This window comes from Lytechinus variegatus, chromosome 4, assembly GCF_018143015.1.
Source record: "Lytechinus variegatus isolate NC3 chromosome 4, Lvar_3.0, whole genome shotgun sequence".
Lineage (NCBI taxonomy): Eukaryota > Metazoa > Echinodermata > Echinoidea > Temnopleuroida > Toxopneustidae > Lytechinus > Lytechinus variegatus.
Genome location: NC_054743.1, coordinates 25,656,673 through 25,679,166, shown reverse-complemented (window position 1 = coordinate 25,679,166; position 22,494 = coordinate 25,656,673). Strand labels below are relative to the sequence as shown.

At 37.1% G+C, this 22,494-nt stretch overlaps 1 protein-coding gene across 2 annotated transcripts in view; it reads left to right on the top strand.

Moving 5' to 3' along the window:
* LOC121413691 (popeye domain-containing protein 3-like) overlaps positions 1 to 17,657 on the top strand; it is a 42,110-nt gene extending 24,453 nt beyond the window's left edge. For both annotated transcript variants that reach the window (XM_041606614.1, XM_041606613.1), the window contains exons 3-5: positions 12,227 to 12,335; positions 14,122 to 14,338; positions 16,680 to 17,657. In XM_041606614.1, the coding sequence (XP_041462548.1) occupies positions 12,227 to 12,335; positions 14,122 to 14,338; positions 16,680 to 17,062 (709 nt within the window). In that variant the 3' untranslated portion in view covers positions 17,063 to 17,657. The remainder of the gene's footprint in view (positions 1 to 12,226; positions 12,336 to 14,121; positions 14,339 to 16,679) is intronic.
* The last annotated feature ends 4,837 nt before the right edge of the window (positions 17,658 to 22,494 follow it).

Here is a 22,494-nt window from a genome sequence, read left to right as displayed (position 1 = left end):
ACTCTGGAAAAACTGTGAAAGACTTTTACAAAACCCCCTTTTAACTTTGATTATCAGATTATTATGAACTGTAATAATTTGAATACTTTCACTTTGCAAATTTTTAATTCTGTAAATTTGTCGTAACGAAGAGAACAAGCTAGAATGATACACCCAACGTATCCTTACCGCGCGTTATCCATTCTTTCCGCGCTCCAATGCACCAATGCACTTGTAATTACATTCCACGGAGGCTTCGAACCCCAGGGCTTCGAACACCATTGACTATGCATTCCTGCAAGGTTTAAGAACATTAACGAAACAAACAACATTTACCTGCTATACAACCGTAACACAGGTAAATAATATTCTTATAAGGGAGTGAATTCTAAATCTATCGATGACGCTTATATAATGAAAGCCACGAAGCAACTTGATATTGCATTCAATGAAAAATCAATTTAAGTTAGTTTCTTGTCCAGGTTAAACAGTCCTGAGTCCGACATCTTGATAACATTCACCTACCCAGGTTTTATTTCACTGAATTGTTTTCTGTGAATTTCGAATCCATCTGGGATGATGTGCGCTTTTATTAAGAACATGGGGGAAATGAAACAGGCATTTGACTTACAAACAAGGGGATGTCTTTTATTGCTTGTTCTATCAACAGAAGGGGGTCGTTCTGTATCTACGCTGACAGTTGGTGAAATTGATTTTCTCCGTCTGTAGAATAAATTTGATTGAATGGTAAATCGCATTATACTTATGAGCGAGGACGATTTATCCAACATATTTGTCTTCGCTTTACATCATAAACGTATCATCAGCATATCGAATAAATTGAACAACAATATTTCACCGGCAGATGGTGATTCATGATATCATCCTTCAATTTGGAGTGTATCCCAAAGTATAAGGAAACAATAAGATTTGGATATGTGCTAACTGAACTAATTTCTATGAGAATCAAGGTCGTAAATCGGTACATGCTTGTTTTTTTATGAAGCAAATTAAGGCTTATTGTAAGAGCAAGTGGAGCTGTGAAGCCATATAAACCAATACAAATCAGGAAAACGAAACGTCATCTATATACTCTTTCAATTTGAAAACCATTGGTGTATGTATTATCCAGTCATGGACTCCATTGAATACTATACATGAAGACATTTCAACGACGATGCGTTGCTAGGTAACGAGATAGGCAATGAATACGCACTTATTGTGTTTTTTGCCTAGATCTATGTTTTCCCTTTCCTTTTCTCTCTTTCTTTTACTTGATCACATGTGGGATGGGAGGATTATCACCAGATACGGTATCCCTCAGGAAGTTCTACAGACACGAGGGAGTGAAATTATTATTTTTTCTACAATAAAGATTTAAGGATATTCATAAATTTCTCTTCGACAAAGAAGAACGAAGATGAAACTGGATATCCCTTTCCAAGAGAATATCGCAGGCGTTTTGGTGAACGGAAAACTGTTTATTATAAACATCTTGAAGCCTTTAGCATATATAGAAGGAACGTATCAATCTCTCATGACCAGAGACTGTTTTTGATATCCAAAAGCATAGCAAGCATGTTTATCCATCTTGTAAACTACTCCGAGGAATAATTTCAAAAATGAGCTCGATGCGACGAGTAGTTGCAATCATTTCCTCTTTTTCCCCCTCCCCCATGAACTCGCATTTTTCTTTTAATCTCAGAAACCACTCTTCCTTTGCGACTTGCTTCATATGTTTTGCATTGAAATAAATCATTAATTGCACTTCATAGTTAAAGATTAACCTTAGTTCAAGATCTTTGTCAAACAATGGTAAGCTGGACACAGGTGCGATTATTGATTTTAAATTTGTGTATTACTCTCTAAACAAAGGGACGCCGCTTCAGGAGGGGGCAGGGGCAGCGCCCCTATATATTTTTTTAAGTAGTCGAAATACATAAAAATGCGGATGAAAAAAAGAAAAAGGGGAGAAAATGAAGAAGGGATAATAGTCCGCAGGAGAGGTCTCGGCCGTCTAACTCTGTATACCCCCCCCCCCCTAATTCATTTGAGAAACAAAATGTGACGTCGTCGTTAGCTCAACTTGCCCCTTTCAAAATGCTCTGTAGCCGCCCCTCTCAAAGGATAATGATATAAGAAAAAAAGAGTTTTCGATGGTGCAATGTCATAAATATAGCCCCCACCCCCTTTCCAAGGACACTAGTATCGCCTTTTTCATCTTTAGTTTTCTAACTCTGCCAATAACGAACAATAATTAATCACACACAGATGATATATTGCAATACAATAAGTAAATGTTGTTCTGCTTCTCAAATCACTCATTGGTTCTTATTTTATTTTCACACATTCTGCTCTTTCAAAACCGCCATTGCGGAATATTGTCATGATTGTCTGTTGGTCATATCAAATGGCAATGCGCAGTATTGTGTACAAAACAAATCCAGGTGTTCGTTTTCGAATGAACACTAGCAAACGAGAAAATAATCTTGCTCCTTGGTTACCATGGCAACTGGTGGGAAAAAGACAAATGTCTCGGAAGATTTGTCGATCGCTCGCAAGATTTCAGCTTTTACACAAACCTCAGGACAAAATACATGACAACGCACCCACTCCCATCAGCGCATTGAGTTAGGATCGTTGCAATTAAGAATTATGGAAATTTGCATGTAATTGTCCCTGCTTCATCAAGTTTGATTCGTTTATTCCCCATTTAGATATTCCTAAAAACCCTCCCCGTGGAATGTCGTGTAACTGAAGAGGTAGTTATGATTCGAAATAGAAACATATTGCTATAAACACTTACTATATTCCGCAGACTTCTGTCTATTACTTCTTCGTACTATACTAGCGCCAGTAGCAGCAACAGTAACTGTAATTTTAGCGTAGTAGCAGTAGTAGTAGTAGGTAAAGTATAGTAGTTGTAGTTGTGGTAGTAGTTGTAGTAGTAGTAGTAGTAGTAGTAGTAGTAGTAGTTATACATGTTCTAGTAGTAGGAGGAGTAGAAGTATTAGTAACAGTAGTAACAGTCTAATACGAGAAGTGGTTTTAGCAATGGTATAATAAGAAGTAATCTTTTAAAAGATATACCCAGTTATCTTTTCTCCGACTGCTCATGTGTAAAAAAAAAGACATTAAATAGGTAGGCAAGTATGCCTATTGACTTTGAATTTATTACTCGTCATCTGATTAAGTTTTAAAAGTATTTATGACCCGCTAGTGGAAAGAGTAAATTCCTGTTAGATTCTTCCCGTTTATTGTTTGTTGCTTTTTGTGACGTAGCAATGTGAGCATCACTTTGACCAGTAAAATTTTTTTTGAAAGAGTGGACTTTTCTATGATCCTCTCCCAGGCATTGCACAAAGTCGTCCCTTTCACCAGAAAATAAATTAGTGGAAGAGTATTCTTTTTCAGAAATGCTCGTCCAAGAACGTGTCTTTTGGCGTACCATGCAGCTTGTCTTTGACCGTCAAATCAAAAGAGTAAACTTTCATGAGATACTTTCCCAGTCATTACACGTGGCTTGTGCAAATATAAAGGGTGAAAACCGCCAGAAAGTAAACGACCCTGTCAATGATGACTTTCTTTATCATCATACGTGTGAATCGGCTTTATGCAGGGGCCGCGGACTGGTTTTGAAGGTGTGTGTGTGTGTGTAGGGAGGGGGGGGGGGGAGACGGAGGGGAGCCAGTGCATAATAATTATCATCACAATCAAATATTATTGATTTTTAATATACGTTTTTTGACAAGCCCCTCCTAGCCCTACCCACTCAACCCCGTTTCCGTGCCCCAACAAGATTTTTTTTCATCCATTTTATTTCATTATCTATTATTTTTATTTCATTATCTATGACATATTGTCATTTTTTGCGGGTAAGCAGTAATGTGAAAGCATTTGCATCGTTGAAGACATTATAAATGCCAAATCAATTTCCCTCTGACGCATTTACTTAGTTCACAATTAAATCAATTCAAATCATATAATCTGCATATCATCTGTTCCATTTACCAAAGCACCTAACAAAGTATTCACGGGGGGGGGGGGGTGGCATTTTATAAAACGGAGACAATTACCTTTTATGTATAAAAATACGTTTATATATTATGTATTTATAAATATACCTGAAAGGCGATTGGTGATGGGGGAATTCGCTATAAAATATTTGCTCGCTCTTCCTTATATACTTACACTTTAAACCCTTCGATCTCGGCGGGGCAGGGGGGGGGGGCATCCCTATCACAACCTCTGCTAAGTGCTCTATTAGTTATGCCTTAGCCATTGACATCTATGGTATTATTCCCTTTCACCCCACCATGAAGCATTAAATCGTGCTGACCGGGGGACCAGACAGCATTAATTACATTTTATTACTCATGATAAATACGCACAGCTCTGCTCATTTGTTTTGTAACCCATCGATAGCCAGGCTAAGTTTATTAAGGACCAGTCGATGTGTTTGCGTAACTCCTACAATCTTAGGAGGTCCATTTTCTTTAATCTAATATAAGTTAGACTTGAGAGCGGGGCAGGATAATTAAGTGCAGGTAGAAGATAGCCTTATTTGATTAGGAATCGTAGAATAATTAATTCATAAGCTGGCAATAAAAGGAAAAGACAATTGAGCATCAGTAATTGATTTTTTTTCTCAACGAATTGTGTGTTTAAGAAATCGACAGTACGGAGTTAGTTGATTGATTTGTCAACGTCTCCGTTGCACACGTCATAATGTTACGTAATATTATTGCACACGTTGCGTGCTTGTATGATATGTATTACATGGGGAATATGCTTTTAATGGCATGCTACTTGGTTTATTATTAATGTTGTATGAATGATTGATGGGGATCAAGGTAAGATGCACGCCATCTTTAAATGACATGGATGTAGACGCATACGTACCACCACAACTCACGCCTTTTTTGTCGAAAATGTTTATCATCTCTTTTATCATGATTATTATGACCAACATCATCATCTGAAGAATATTACCATCACTAACACCATCACATTCACTTTTATCATCATCATCATCATTATCATCTTTATCATCATCTTCATCATCATCAGTATCATCATCATCGTCATTATCATTTTCATCATCATCATCATCGTCATCATCATCTACATCATCATCTTCATCATTATCATCAGCATCATCAGTATCATCATCATCATCATTACCATCATGCACACCATCAATTATCATTATCACCATCATCATCGTCGTCGTCATCTGATTAATATCCCCACCATCTTCCCAACTCGATATCGACATCATCATCTTCATTACCATCATGTACCATCATCTTGATTATCATTATCATCGTCGTCGTCATCTGACTAATATCCCAACTACCATCTTCTGCACCATCATCATCATCATCAACATTATCATCCTCACCATCATCATCATCATCATCACCACCACCACCACCAACTCATCATCACCATCATTATCATCATCACTATCATCATCACCATCACGACCACCATCACGACCCGCCATCATCGCCGTCCCTATCTCCGTTACCATCTTCACCACTGACATTCCCACCATCGGTCTACCCGACAACGGACATATTTTCTATTCTCCCACATGACCTTGTTCATGTTGATGCTTGTTGAACGTAATATGTGCTCCTCCAACCTCTCGCTTCATCCCAACATATCAAGAAATATGGAATTTATCCCCATAGGTCAGACTTAAGATGCCTATCCATTTACAAGATCGGTGCAAAGTATCCGAAGATCTAGGCGGATTCGTCCTTGCCGCTGGAAGAAATTGACAAGAAAAGCCACCAGCACGACCAGGGTATGGATGGCGTATATTATTGTTAGGGAGAAAACGAAATGTTAAGACATTGTATTCTGCTCTTCGGTTAGTAGAGGTGCGGTGTCGGATAACAATGCTGGCCGTTAAAATAAAACAAAATGGGGCAAGGATGACACGGCCAAGAAAAAGAGATACGTATGAAATAGAAGTTTGACTTGTTTTCATCTTTTGCGCATGACAATTTTTTCAATAGTTACGATTTTCCTTCCGGAAATGCTGGTGACATTTGTTGTTGTTGTCAGAAATTGCTTGCCCCTTCTGACGTGGATTTACCCGGAAAATGTGTGTTATTGTTTCCACACCCTTCAGTTTCCGAGTCAAAATGACCAGTAGATCCGAACCCAAAACGGTGAGGATGATTGTGCTTTATAGGCCCGTGGGTTGAAAGAGGTTCCATTTACTCCTTTAATGCTTGAGCTGAATGCTCGTCTTAATGATGGCTGACCAGTGCATCCTCTTCTAGAAAGGGCCTCCGATACTTGGTACATCTTAGCTACGTGAATTTTAATCTGATATGAATATCATACGTGACATTTCATCCATATTTTCAAGGTTTGTGGAGTCTTGAATTTTTCAAACACGATAAATGGAGTTTATGCCTGCTTTATACTCGATTGCTCGTAAAATCAGAATGTGGAAATAAAACTAATGATTTTGTGCGCTAATTTATTGTAGCCACATTTTAAGTCCTTAACCTCCCTGACAATTAATGATATTAAATAATCAGCATTTGTTCGTCTTTGGATAAATTCAAGATAATTGGAATATATCGAATTTTAAGTATTTAGTCCACGATGAGGTTTGAGAAAGTAGACACTATGATCTCTACACCCAAACCAGATTTACGCTGGTGAATTTCTCATTGAATATTGAGACCACTTTCATATCATCATAAGATACCTGAGTTTGCGTCCAATTTGTACTTGAATTTCTAATCTATTATTTTCTTCGTTCTAGACATTCATTTCATTAATTTTTAAAGTAGAAAAAAGTCACGGCGTGGGATTCGCCGACCAATTTCCTGTTGGGATATAGTCTTTCTGACAGCTAAGCCTGTAGTGAGATCAGTAAAATAGATGGAAATCCTAAGGCGGACTCGATGTCCTTTTTTCGAATCTGTAGTCTATGGTCGTGACTGTTTTTAGCTACATGACATTCTCATTATCTTGTAACATGAAGGTTTCACCTTACTTTTATAATTTTCTCGTGCCCATATCTTCTTCTTCGTCCGGTTATCACATATAGTTTCATGGAGATTGTTAGACAGTATCGACCTCACAGTACAACATCAGGACTGACTCTACTGGAAAATCGTAGGAAAAACGGTGCATACCCACCACCACCCTACCCCCCCCCCCCTCCTCTTCCTCCCAAACAGCATCATTACAGGGCTACATATTTATTGCTAAATGAATTAACAAGCACAAATTCTAATACGCTGTTCTGATTGGTTAAAAATAAAATTGCGTTTGATTTATGAAATTGTGTTTAATTCCAACTCTCTTTGCACCGAGTCCCCTGTGTATACTACACACCCACAAACACACCCACACACAACCATGATATCTGCCCACGGCTATATAACTTGCTTTAGTGAAACTGCTTGAGACAAAAAAATCGTGTAAAATCATATAGAGAACCGAATTCCCATTGAAGGGCAAACTATCTCAGAACTTTTGATTATGATTTCACTAACTGTAAAACTCAGAATCACGCTATCGCTAAAATACGTTTATCTATTCGTTCTCAAAAAGAGGAGAAGAACATTTTTAATAGGACACATGCACATCGTAACTAAACACCATGTGAGACATTGCGAATTAAGACATGTTAAAGGTCAAGTCCACCTCTGAAAATGTTGATTTGAATCAATAGAGAAAAATCAGACAAGCACAATGCTAAACATTTCATCAAAATCGGATGTAAAATAAGAAAGTTATGACATTTCAAAGCTTCGCTTATTGTTAACAAAATAGTTGTACGAACAAGCCAGTTACATCAAAATGAGAGAGTCGATGATGTCACTCACTATTTTTTTGTTTTTTATTGTTTGAATTATTCAATAATTCAATTTTTACGAATTTGACGATTATAGGACCTCCTTGCCTGAAGCACAAAATGTTAAGATAATGAGATTCCACGTGTTCAGGGAGGAAGGAAACTTCATTTCACATGACAATGACGAAAAAATGAAAATATTTCACATTCATATAATAAAATACAAAAGAAATAGTGAGTGAGTGATGTCATCAGTTCCTCATTTGCATACCGACCGAGATGTGCTGTTTTGTGAAATGAAGCGAAACTTTTAAACGCCATATAACTTTCTTATTTTACATCTGATTTTGATGAAATTTTCAGTGTTATGCTTGTTGAATTTTTCTCTTTTTATTCAAATCAAGTTTTTGTTGGGGTGGACTTGTCCTTTAACAATGTCCCAGTCCCCAATGGCGTCATGATCCAAACATTTTATAGGGTCAGATATGGTGTATCGGGCAAAATTTCTTTCAAAGAAAGTTGAGAGCGGGGGAAGCGAGCAAGCAAAATTTTGATAATTTATTACCAAAATCCAATTATGTGATATATTTTGACACAATATTTAGCAAATAATATCATATTTCACCCTTCTCTCTTTAATAATAATGATAACGGTTATTTATATGCGCCATACACAAAGAGTATCACAGCGCTTTTGTCAGAAATTAAAATATAAGTATAAATCTTAACTAATAAAAAGTATGGAATTATATTCATTAAATTGCATCAACTATTGGTGTTCTCAACTGTGCCAGATGAGGCCTGGGGCCTCTTGCTTGCTGCTTCGTTCACCAACAGTTTAAGGGACAAGCCCGGTCAGCACATCATTCACATAAGCTCTAGTATAGCACTTGAGGCCACTAGGCCCCAGATGTTAAGCCAAGTCAAACCAAACAGTGACAGCAAAAACCATCAAAACAAATGCATATCAGATAAATGAATATAGAAAACTAGATATTTGGAAAAAGATATGACTTTCCTGTTATCTTTTTTTTCGTTGGCATTATCATTTTTGAGGGGGAGGGGGAGTTTCCCCTAGCCCCCAACTGTTAACCACTTCCCATCAGCGTGATGAATGTGGACCTTCCATGCTTACTGCTAAAATGTTATCACGCCCACTCAACATTGCACACGTGCCATCATTGGTACATACTATTTTATAACATGAAATTGCGCCGCAACATACTGCTCCATGCGAAAAATATTTCTATTTCGCTCAGTCTGTGCATAGTCTGTGCTCCCATTCGCGCTCGTCTTACGTCTCAATGGGGCATATTTTTAATCAATGGACGTTCAACGCCTTTTGGGCACGACTTAATTTCCATCCCGTGGAATTATAGCGGGCGTTAAATCAGGATTTTCCACAGGCCTGGAAAATCTCAAGCTCGTCCCATTTAGCTCATAATGTCTCTTGACAATGAGACTATTTTTCTTCATGCCCTCCATCATGCAACCATCCTTATTCCTCAATGTCCATCCGATCCACCTTTATTCCAATTTAATTCCTACTTCTCATCTAGTTCTTCCATTTTTTTTCCAATCAAACTATTATTGAGACGCTCCCAATGAAAAATCCGATCGTGATGAAATTACCTGAAAACAATTAATTTTTTTTAATAAAATGACTTCTGATGATTCCCCGCATTTCTTTAAAGACGACGCAACTTACAAGTGGATAAAGCTGGACTTCATCTTCATTTTTTTTTCAAAATGCAAGTAAACGATTTCACTTCAATTATGATATAAAAAATGACTTGTATGACATTATTTTTAATGTCATTTTTTTTCTAATTTCAGATTTTCAGTTTTAAGTTGTTGAACATGCATTCTTAAAATAGTTAAAACTTAACCCTGGGCAACATCTGTCCAGACAAATATTGGCTAAAATCTGTCCAAATCGGGGAATAAATACTAATAATTGGGTAATAAATTTGCTCGATTTGATAATAATTGTCCAGAATGTATATATTTTTACCAACATAAATTACCCAACAGTGGACAGTATATTGCCCAACATTTTAAGTGTGCGGTTAGGACAGTTTGAAAAATATCTGACAAAATTGGTTGATAATTTTGTTTCCTTCTGACGTGTATATTTTCATCGGATATTACAATGTTGAGACTGAATGACATTTCGAATAAATAAATAATTTTTCTCTACCTTGACTGTCTTTACTCGCCACCGATATTTTTTTTTGCCTCTTATTCCAGAGAGGAACAAAATTGGTAAAAAGTAACAGGAACTAAGAATCAAAAGATTTTTTATGCAACCAAAGTTTGGAAAGTGGTGCAGCAGATCGCATTTTCCCCGACTGAGTATTTATTCCTCTAGAAACGCAACTGTGCGATTGTTTCTCAAAATATCCTTTCCCCTCCATCTCAAAATATCGAGCCCTTCTCAAATTTTCATTATTCAATGCCAGGACGTCTACATCTTCGTTCCAGTGAATGCATATTTCATCTTATTTGACTCTTCGGGATTTTAGCATTTTATCGACCTTCGAATCTAGACAAGCTCATTAGCTATGGAATATTAAGTGAAAGGGGATTAAATTTTTCATTTTGATGAAAGAAAACACCGGTCTGGATCTCCTGGGAAGTCTTTGAGTGTGTCCTGTAGGATTTGCAATCTCGTATGTGTTGTAATTATATTAGCCGTGTTTGGGTGTGTTCACAGACCTATAGGGGATATAAGACATCATGATATTATACGCTGGAGCAGATTGCAACCTTCCCGCGTAAGATGATAGTCTGATGAGTTTGTGTATGGTCGAAACGTACTTATTAAAAAAACTATATGTACTGAGATATTCCTTTTTTTTTTGGGGGGGGGCTAGAAAAGAAAATAAATCCACGTCTCCAACTTAGAACCATGAAGATATATAGCCTACTTTTCACAAAAATAGAGATGTCCATGGGTCACGTAGCAAAAAGGTTCGCGATCTAAACGTACTCAATTTTCACGATTGATTGTAATTTTTAGTAAAATACAATAAATCGTCGAAAAATGTTCTACGACCATTGCTAAGCTTGTTTTACGAGCCCAGTGTCGTGCCCCGGTATTGTGCTACATGTATGTCGTGTGCTCTCATGAAGTAATTCGCTCAAGGTGGTAGAGTGAATATCATATCTTTATGTTAAGCTCAGAACCGTCAAGCAAAGTCCCCCCCCCCTTCCACTCCTACCGGGTTTTCTAGGTACGTTACTGTGGATGGTGGCGACTAGCTAAGGGTGCCATCAATTTCGATTACTGTGTATGAACGAGAATCCATGAGAGTTAGTTTCTCTTGTAAAAAGTTACACATGTGAAGGAAATAAAAGTAAATACGATTGTTCATTTTGATTGCACAAAAAAAACAGGCACACACTTATTGATCAAAGGGTTGAATAAAAATTAATCAGTTGTTTCGATTGTTATTCCCACGCTCCAACCCGAACTCGTGTCATGTGAATAGAATAATTCATGAAATTGTTTATTGTTAATTCACTCCTGGTGCAGGCAAGCTTGGAAATGAAAGATGACATTCTATGACTCTAATCTACAAATATTGTCATGGCAACACTCGTCTGGCCTCCCCTTCTCTCTTTCTCTTGAATCTCTCTTTCTCTATTTCTGCTACTTCTACAATCCTCTTCAAGCTGTCACTTGCTTAATTTTCTGTGTAACCTAAGCAATTTTCCCGATATTTATTGAGTATCGTCAGCATGCTATTTACTTTGTTCGCAAAGCAGCGCAATAAAATATTTGCAATTGAACATTTTTGTTGTGATGTAAATATTTAAATAAAAATATCCTATATATATATATATATATCTATCCTCCATCCATCCATCTATCTATCCATCTATCCATCTATCTATCTATCTATCTTTGGCTCAAACGTCAACAGTAATGTAAATTCATTAAAAAAGGAAACTTCTGATTGTTTGCAGCAGCTCGGCGAACATTTAAAAACACCACTAATCATATCCGCTCGAATGTCCCGTCCTCTCCTGCAAAAGTGCTACCGCATTCCATTCCATATTCAAGTCCATGGTTTTCATGTCATTACAAGAACCGTATTTCCTGTGAGGAGAGATTTTGTCGATGCATCCAAAGTGTATTTTCCGCGTTGTAATTATTTATTTGAATATTGTGCAGTGTCGTACTTGAATTTCTTAAATTTCACCTGAAATTAAAAAAAAAAGTTTTCGAACTCGTCATTACAGCCCCAGTTTAATATGCATCTAACTTGCATAATTATAAATCATGGCAGGTTTGTTTCATGCAATATATCTCTTAGAAATGTATTTTAGCATATCTCTTAGAAATATATTTTAGAAATATATTTTAGCATTGATATTTTCTTTTTGTTTATGTCTCATACTCCATAGAATGATCGTTTCCGCTGGAGGCCAATTTCTGCACTATATCCATCCAACGCAGTTCCTGGATTCCCCCGAATGGGAGGCTAGCAGCGATGGAACAAAGAGTAAATTTCAGGTGGGAAAGTAACCCCCATTTTTTTCAGGGGTGGGGGCATGGGCGGGGCTGCCTCTCAATTTATTCAAACACACGTACCCACACGGTAAGTGTTCATAACCACCCACAAAGGAGCAAGTTTGATTGTTGAAATTGGTTCCGAACTTTTTGCCGATTTCCACATGCTTTCTCTGAAAAAAAAAAAAAAAAATCCTATATTGAAGGTGCTCCATACACGGTAAGTGTTCCTAACCACTCAAAAAGGAGCAAGTTTGATTGGTGAAATTGGTTCCGAATTTGCCGATTTCCACATGCTTTCTCTGAAAAAAAAAAAAATCCTATATTGAAGGTGCTCCATCTTTTTTCCACGTTTGTCGCACAAAAAATTAGACGAAATTCAAAATAGGAATAGCTCGTGATTTTTTCCTAAAATGGTAAAGTTTAATCGTTCTTTTTGCAAGAATGTGATCAATGGGCCGAAAAAAAATATTTAAATTTCATGTACCCAGCTCAATCCTCAGTCCCCCTCCCTCTACCCCTCTCTCTCCTCTCCCATGCATCACTCTTTATTAAAAGAAAAGCAAGCGTCTCTTAAAAAGGTATAATCCTTTATCCCAAACTTGACATGATTGGTTTGACCATTAAACGACCTGAACTAAGTATCATTTTAAAATTCTTTTCGGCATGTATGTCAATGTAACCATGGAAACATCCAAATTAGATTTTTTATTTCATTGACCAATTTCCAGTCACTATAGCGATCTCGATTCATAAGGCAATTTGTGGGTTATATAATACGGGCATTTACTTTTGCTTCAAAAGGTTCGTTTAATCACACTTAATCCGAACCAGGACTTCTTGGCGGATATAATTAGAAACATGTTATTTAATAGAGATAAGTTACATTTTGGAGCAACCAGTGTCAAATTTGGGTGAACATGTTAATCTAAAAAAATCATGCTCCATACACCTTTCTTTTGTTATAAGTGAGGATAATCCAACTAAACATTTCCAGTTAGAATAGAATATTGAATCCAAACTGAACATCATTCTTCTTTCCCCTCCTCTTCATGCCCTATTTCTGCTTGCAATATAAACCTCCTTTCTGTCGTCAAATTTATTTTTGACCCCCCCCCCTCCACGATTTCTGGGTTTCCTGCATTTTTTGTAACACCATCATGATTGAAAACATTTTCATCATCATAATCTCTACTCCTTATGATTTGGACATCTCATCACTGCACAAACTACATTTAATGTTTTAACATAATTATTCCTTTACACCCGTGAATGATATTTGTGTGTTTGCCCCTCATCTCTCCCATACCTTTTATCTTAACATTCAATGAACGTTTCCCCTGGTCACAAACACTAACGCCGACAACGAAGAATTTCTTTCACTTCTATCTTAAATGCTATAATCTATATCGCCTACCCATGCACCCCACTGGAGAGATCGCTACTCCTTCACTTTACCCCTTACCCTATTTGCTAAATCACTCTTAACCCCTTCCTAATTCGCTATCCTCATATACCATGCACTCTTTCCGATCCCCACCCCTTACCCCTCATTTTGATCATTCTCAATGCCCAATCACTGATATTTACAAAATTAATGTCTCTCAATTCCTAGTTTCCTTCTCATAAACTTGCATGTTCTTTAATGGCAAACCCTGGACCTGCACCTGTTATTGGTCTCCAATCCCCTACCCCATTCCTGGAATCACTACATACCCACCCAACTGATTGACTGCCGTCGTCACCATCCTCCTCCTCATCACAGACTTATCCTCCTCCTCCCATCCAGGTGACGATCACGGCAGACGTCGACTGCCGGTACATCCAGTGGCGACGTCGCAAGCTTGAGAACTTCCTCCGCCGCGAGCCCTTCCTTCGATCCGTCTTCGAGACGACCATCGGGAAGGACATCACCAAGAAGCTCTACGGCATCGATGAGCCCATGGAACAACCCATAACACCAGCACGCATTGACAAGGAAGCCGTCGAAGCCAGCGAGAATGACGGTTTGAACATTACCTTATATCCTTGCATTTTTTAATAGTTTATTCATTTTTGGAGGGCGTTGTTTCAAGCCTTTTTCGGTTTCTATATGTTCTTTATATAGCCTATGGGGTTCTTGATGTAGTAAAAAACCTTTTCGTATGAGGTTTTTACACCACCAAGAATCCTATAGGTTGTATAAAGACCCTTAACCCTAAAATCTACAAGGCTGTATGGTTATTTTTTTTTCAAATAATAAAATTTTAATTATGCTAATATTTATGCATGAAATAACACAATTGCTCTAATCAACTATCATACGCCCCCAAAACTGCAGATTCTTTTATTCACAGACACTTTGTAGGATCCCCATCAAATGTACTTCAAAAAGAAATGGTATCGCAAATTTCTTATGTATTTTATTGTTTTTTTAATCTCTCATGTATTTCTTTGTTTTTTCGACTTTTTATTTCTTTCTTGTTTTTTCGATGGAAATTGTTGAAGCTTAAATCTAATTATAAACAAGACAACATTAATTGATTTTAATCAGTAAAAATAGAAATAATGATACATTTATGAATTTGGCCTTTTAAGGTAAAAATGGATTCTTGAAGAAGAAGAAAGTTCTACAGAACTACAAGAACTGTAAACAGTATTTTCAAAATCTGATTTGTTAAAGAACTGTAAATGGTTCCATAAAAACATACTGGACGAAAAGAGAGTTATATTCAGCCCCTATTTTAATAGTGTTCTTTCCCTTTAGGCCTTCCGTAATCCTTGCCCTTCTCAAACGGGTTATTTCTCTGTTTGCATCCCAATATCCATGAGCCTTCTATCGTTTGAGCCAATAAAGCCAAGTACTTTCAGTGACGAAATCGTCGAAATCCATGATAGCTGTAATGAATTGATTGTTTGGATGTTAAATTGAATAGGAATGAAGAAATTCAGAGCAAATAGCGTACTCTAAACCAACGATCTTGTAATTATTCTATGTCTGCACGCTATAGGTTTACAAATTAGATTGCTTATAAAGAAACGGCGTTGTAAAAAAAAAATGCTCTCTACGCGGTAGGCATGGTGAAGTGGCAAATTGATTCTGAAGTCCAAATAAGATCATGTAAATTGGAGATGTAAATTATCTATTTTGCGTTCTCAGAGACAGTATAAATAGAAAGAAAAAAACGAATTCGGGAGGAAAGAAACTCTGTACTATTAAACGGTTCAGTGTTATTATTTTGAGTAACGGAGACGTAAAAGTCCTAGCTTATTCAATCTGTTTTGACGAATATTACTGTTTCGCTTCCTATGTAATCATTTCAAGTCATGAGATCAAAATGACACTTTAATCATCAAAGTGAACATAGGTCCTATATGAATGAGATCGTACCAACCACCCACAAGCTATACGTATATGTTCTTAAATTAATGGATAAAAACATGTAGACATTCACACATTTCAGTCTTTGACTGCTTGTGATTGTTTTTTGATAGTTTTTATTGCAATAAAATCCAATATATATATTTTTAGGCTTGTGACAACAACTGCTTCACAAGTGATATATCACGTACACTTTCCTTCAAGGTTGCACATATGTATTTCTATTGGATGGTTTGGACATCAGTGGGAGGGCAGAATATGGAACGTCATTTCCGACCTGTCGAACCCAAAGTTATTAGTTTAAAAAGCTTGTTTAAAGGTCAAGTCCACCTCAGCAAAATGTTGATTTGAATCAACAGAGAAAAATCAGACAAGCACAATGCTGAAAATTTCATCAAAATCGGATGTAAAATAAGAAAGTTATGACATTTCAAAGTTTCGCTTATTTTTAATAAAATAGTTATATGAACGAGCCAGTTACATCCAAATTAGAGAGTCGATGATGTCACTCACTATTTCTTTTGATTTTTATTGTTTGAATTATACAATATTTCATTTTTTACGAATTTGATGATTAGGACCTCCTTGCCTGAAGCACAAAATGTTAAAATAATGGAATTCCACGTGTTCAGGGAGGAATGAAACTTCATTTTACATGATAAAGACGAGAAAATCAAAACCTTTCATATTTCATATAATAAAATACAAAGAAATAGTGAGTGAGAGATGTCATCAGTTCCCTCATTTGCATACTGACCGAGATGTGCATATAACTGTTTTGTGAAATGAAGCGAAACTTAAAAATGTCATAACTTTCTTATTTTACATCCGATTTTTGATGAAATTTTCAGTGTTATGATTGTTGAATTTTTCTCTTTTTATTCAAATCAAGTTTTTGTTGGGATGGACTTACCCTTTAACATCAAAGCGGCATATATTACTTTCTAAGCTTTAAAACCTCAACCTCTTTGTCTTCCTTTCTCTAGTCGCCCAATCTTCCGGTGCTGACCCAGTCCTCGAGACGGGCGACAACGACTCCCAGGAGCTACTTCAACACAAATGGGAGAGGGTAATATCCGAAGACGACGACTCCAGCACCCATCAGCACCCAGGTCAGGTCAGGGAAGGTGCAGGGCTAGGAAGTGGAGGGCCGGGTGGACCATTGCAGGGGCGTCTCAGCATCCCCGCTAGCCATGACGGCACGAGTTCCGACGTCAGCGTCAAGTCCGCCCGGTCGATCGTCGATATACGGGCCAGTATAGCTTCGGGGAGAGGGGCGGCCGACTTCGGGTCGAGGCGATCGCAGCGGTTAGGAAGTTCACCCGATGCGCAGTCCGGAGGAGATGGGTCATGGTGGCCATTCTTCTGAGGGTCTGTCGAGGATCGTCACCCCCGGGTGACTCCTAAGTCTCATCCTCCAACAGTGGTGAATTGATCGTTTGATCAGCGCGAGAGTACGCGGTCCGTCCGACCTCTTGAAGACGCAGGAAACTCATAACTTATGAATGTCATGATGCCATATCCGGGGGGTTTTGTTCAGGAGACGCTGTCGACTTGGGCAATCACTCTAATAAAAGGGGGTTCAACTTTTTAACTTTAACCACTGTCACAGGGGGAGTGATTGGAACAAGTCGAGTACTATTGAAATGTGTTTTTTTTGTAATAGAGGCTAAAATGAGAGTTGAAATTCGGTATAAGGAAAAGTGTTAGGAGTAAAGAATTTATCATTTTTACAAAGATGAGGAAAATATTTTTGTTTGCTTCTCTCTTTCGCCACTTATTGAAAAACTTTCGCTATAACCCATGTTGTGCCACAACTCCCCCCCCCCCTTGGAAGAAATCTTGCGTTCAGCTTTAACATGTCATTCTTTTATTGCATTAAAGAAAGTGTGATTATATATGAATGTTTGCAGTGAAAAAAAAATCCTTTTCAGGCCGTTTGGTAATGTTAATTGGCAGTTTCTACCCCCACTAAATAATGACATTTTGTGATGGCATAATATTCCAGAGGCATAAAAGTGAACAATGCCTATGGAGGCATTCAATAGAATAGAACTAATTAAATTTATTATGGACGTATTGCTGTTTGATTAGTAGATTATAATCATTTGTATTATAGAGATATGATTTTATCCACTTGCAGATATTACTCAAGTCTTATATAAATACATTGTAGGTTAGACATGAAATAAAGTTTAGTGTTATATATACATTGCACAGGATCGAATTGAGGAGAGTTGAATTACTATTGGATGAAAAATGATGAAAAGTAAAATGTGTTGGTATATATTCCTACAATTATTACATTCAGTATTTAACAAGTACATAATGTTTTGGTGCTGCAGTGGTACTATGTGTACAGTGTATATAATGTTTTACACTTGTTTGTTACCTTCAAAAATTATTTTTACAAAAAAGGCAATTATCAGCCTAACTTTGCCTTAATGGTGCACAATAATGTATAATCAAAGATTATGACAGTACATTACTTCCACAATTAGAAAATGAGCTTTGCAGTTAGTATACTTTATCAAATATTTATTTCACACAAGGGACTGACATAATACTGAAAATGTTTAAACTGATTTGATCCATATTACAACACCTGTTGTCTAATGGTTTCCAAAGTTGATAATTGTGCAAATAGTAAATGAAAGAAGTTTGTTTCCAGGCAACTTTCCCATATAATTGCATTGTAAGCTATTAAGTTGATAATGGGAAGAGTTTTCTGAACAGATGATTTGAATAGCCCATACATATTATTTATGTAATTTGTATGTAATAACAAAATCATGTGATGTCCATCAGTGGCATACAGAGGGGGGCTTGGGGGAGGGGCTGCCTGCCCAAGAAAAAAACAGAGAAAAGGAAAGCGAGAAAATGTATCATTTTCTTCATAATCTCACAAAATCTATCACAAAATTGGATTTTGGTAATAGAAGTAACAAAATTTCTACTCGCTCACTTTGCTTGCTTGCAAATTGCTTATAAATCATGCCCAATACGACATGTCTAGCCCCTCAAAAGTGTTGGCTCATTACACCACTGATGACCATATTCATTTCAACATTGCACAGACTTTGTAACTACATGTAGTCATTTCAGGAGCTGTTAGGTTATAAAGGAAAGTATTTACTATCGCCAGGTTAGAGTGAATATAAAGAAATATGTAGCATTACTTTGCATTTCATCACCAAGTGCCTAAATTTGAATGCATTGCTTTTTATTACTCATATTTATGAATAAATGAAGTCTGTTGATTAGTACCTTTTGATAATTGCATCTGATAGACATGTAGAGAGCTCCTTGCTGGATCAATGAGAACTGAATCCCCTTTTGAAGATCAGGTACTTCTTAGTTATAATATAGGAAATCTCTGTATAGCATGAAATATTTCTTTGGATTGCACCATTTAGTGAATTTGGCTCCTTTTGGACCGAATTGAGGTAACTGAGGTATAGTTATGGCGATTTGAAGTAAATGACATTGTTTTTTTTAGTACTTGTGTTTATTTCATTATGTTCTTTAATCCACATCCCTAGCATCCTTAAATCACAAATTGGTAATCTTTCTTATGAACATGTATCTTCTTCCAGAACCCCAAGTGCATTCCCCATTCCGCTCGGACATTTCACTCATGTCACGTGCACCAAGGCTCGTATTCTGAACTCGGATTTAAATTTAAACCCTGGTTTAAAGTTGTGGTTTAACTATGGATAGCCAATTGGGGCATAAATCACTAACAGTCTCATTTGACACTTCAATCATTCAGAACTGTCTGGGAATGATAACTTGAAGTATTTTTCTTCATTATGAAAGCAAAAGAAAACAAAATAGTCAACATAAGAAATATACAAAATAAACATATTTTTAAATTATTTTTGGCTCCCATAATTTTAGCACAGAGTTCGACCATGGTCTATGTTAACCCTGACTTCAGAATACGGGCCCAAGGGTCCATCCCATTTTCTTTATTTCATTTACTCTTCATAGTTCTCTCTATCTTGTGTTTGAAAATATACCCTCACCCTGACCCAGTCCTTGCTCATTCAATCACTTCTAAAACACTTTCAATAGGCAACACATGTGTACAAATGGGGGAGGGGTGCTTGGGGGCTATGGCCCGGACCACATTTTTCATGTCCAAGAAGGAAGAGAAAAAGAAAGAAAATGAAAGGAAATTGGGTGAAATATGTTATTTTCTGAACTTTATGTCATATTATATTACAAAATTAGATATTTGTATTGAAAAGTTCAAAAAGGGTAATAGAAAGATACTAACGAAGGTTTGGAAAAAAATTGTGACAAGAGAACTTTGATTTAATCATGTCTCATGCAAAGTCGTGTAGCATTAAATTTCACGCTTTTGTTGGATAACTCAAAACTCTTCCCCCCTCCCCAAACCTTCACTTGAATTTGGGGAGATTTTTCCTTTAAATGAAGGTGTAAAATAATATTCATTCTCCATTTGGGGGATATATACCGTTTAACAATTTAGCAGATTTTAGAATATTAAACAAGATTTTTATGATTGATCTATGACTTAATATGAGGTAAAATGCAAATGCCCAGAAGATTTATGCATGTGAAATTGTCCTTCAGCAAATGATGATCTACATCAATGGGCGAACGTTGACCCTCACAAAATTGCCTGGTTACCCGTCCAAGTTGAGGGTTTTCCTGCCAAATCACTATTTATGACATCTCTATCAAAAGAAACCATTTTTCAAATACCATACAGTAAGACCATCATGCGTAACATGCCCCTCAACTGAGATGTAATAGTTGCCAAGGGTATAAGAGACAATGCAAGAATTCCATTCCAAAGAATTGCAATCGCATTACTAAGGGTGGCAATTACGATAATTTCCCTTCTTCAAAGTATATCTAAAGTCATATTTTGAAGTTGAAAAAGCCAAATTATCTGGGTAGCATTTATAACAGCCCCCCCCCCCTACTGATTCCCTCTTTGATCCATTTAAATATAAGGTTCCCCATCACCTCGACTTCCCCATCTTCTTTGATTATTCGTCCCTTTGTCCCTCCATCTGTCAATCTCTATTATCTCTCTATCTAAACCATCAAACTATCCATTTGTTATCACACCTTCACAAATATCTCCTATTCCATCCCTACATGGCTACATCCATGAACTATTCCTACCAATACTGCCAATTCTTTTATCTCCTTCATGCCCTTCACAAACCCACCATGAGTGATGTCTTCTAGATAGCACCTTTCCTTTGCTTTTGTTTCAGTTTATTTGTCATTTTGTTTTTCTTCAATATTAAGCTTGTAAAAGAAGTACAAACTTGAGAAATATTTTCCCATTTCAATATACACTTTCATTTGTACATGTCATGATTACATTATTATGAATTCCAAATGAACATTCATCTTGGGATTGATATTAAATATTCACAAAATAAAAATGCAAGCATCTATTGTTTTATCATTTTACTCATTTGGTATATATTGTATGGCTACCAAATGATTGTGTGGTACAGAACATGCAGTTCATTCATCTTATCTCTTATAAGAAATAGGGAGCTAACACTGCCCTCACCATATGCTAGTCCAGAGCAATGGAACTACAGATCCCATAAATGTTCAGGTTTCATTAATTATATTCTGCAGATAATATCGCCAATTGAAGCAATCCCTGCCTTAACTGTACATATCTTAGTAATACTGTGTCCAACTTGAACTGGATTGGCCAAACTCTCCTAACCAGGGACGCTGGAGAATAGTACAGGAACGTGCAGATGGATTAGAATTTACAGATTGAGAAATGGAGAGCGAGAAAGAGAGAAGATATGTGGCATGGGTGTATAAAATGGGTTATAGGCAAGAGATGAAGTTAAACAAGAGGTTACAGAATGAGAATACAGGGTAAGGTAACAAGAAAGAGTTGGTTAGGCTATAAATATAAACAGAAGGATAGGTGATGAAGTTTGATGAGGGGCAGAGTCATGGAGGGCATAGCAGATGTGGGGGGGGGAAGAACAACAATAAATGTCCCCCCTCCCGCCCAGGGGCACAGAGTCCAAGTCAAGGATAGGTGATAAAGTTTGATGAGGGACAGAGTCATGGAGGGCAGAGTAGATGTGGGGGGGGGACAACAATAAATGTCCCCCCCCCCCCCCCGCCCAGGGACAGAGTCCAAGTCTGTTTTGAGTCATCAAGCAAATCTGAGAATGGAAGGAGGTATTAGTGTAGTACCAGAACACAAGTTCATAAGTATGAATTGTCCTCCAAAGTTATGTTTGGTCCAATTCTAAAACATAAATGCTACCAAGAAATCTAAAGCTACCTGTACATGTATCTTTATGACCAGAATATGACACATACCTATCTACACGTAAAGCATCCAAATACGCTCTGAAATCTGTATAGAGAATGTGGAATAGCTATAATTGCAATTGAGAAAAATCATATCCCACAACAGTGTGATTGTAATTGTCACCCTCAGCAACTGCACAATTCATAAACCATCTAAACTGCATTGTCCCAAATACTAAAATCACAACTGAAGCACTTCAGGGTGGGGTGCATCATGCACGTTAAGAGTCATCTACTCCTATATGGACATCATGACATTGGTTCCTTTGGTAGTGATAAACTGGGTGAATTTGGAAGGAAGACCACAGCTCAGACCATACAGCAGTCTATAACTGTGAAGGTCATGGTCCTTTCCACTGATTGATTGGTTAGTTGCTCTCATGGGTTTCACTTGAAATAACTCTTCTGGGCTACCACTCAAATCATTTCTTACCAATTAATATCTAGGATATAGAATTG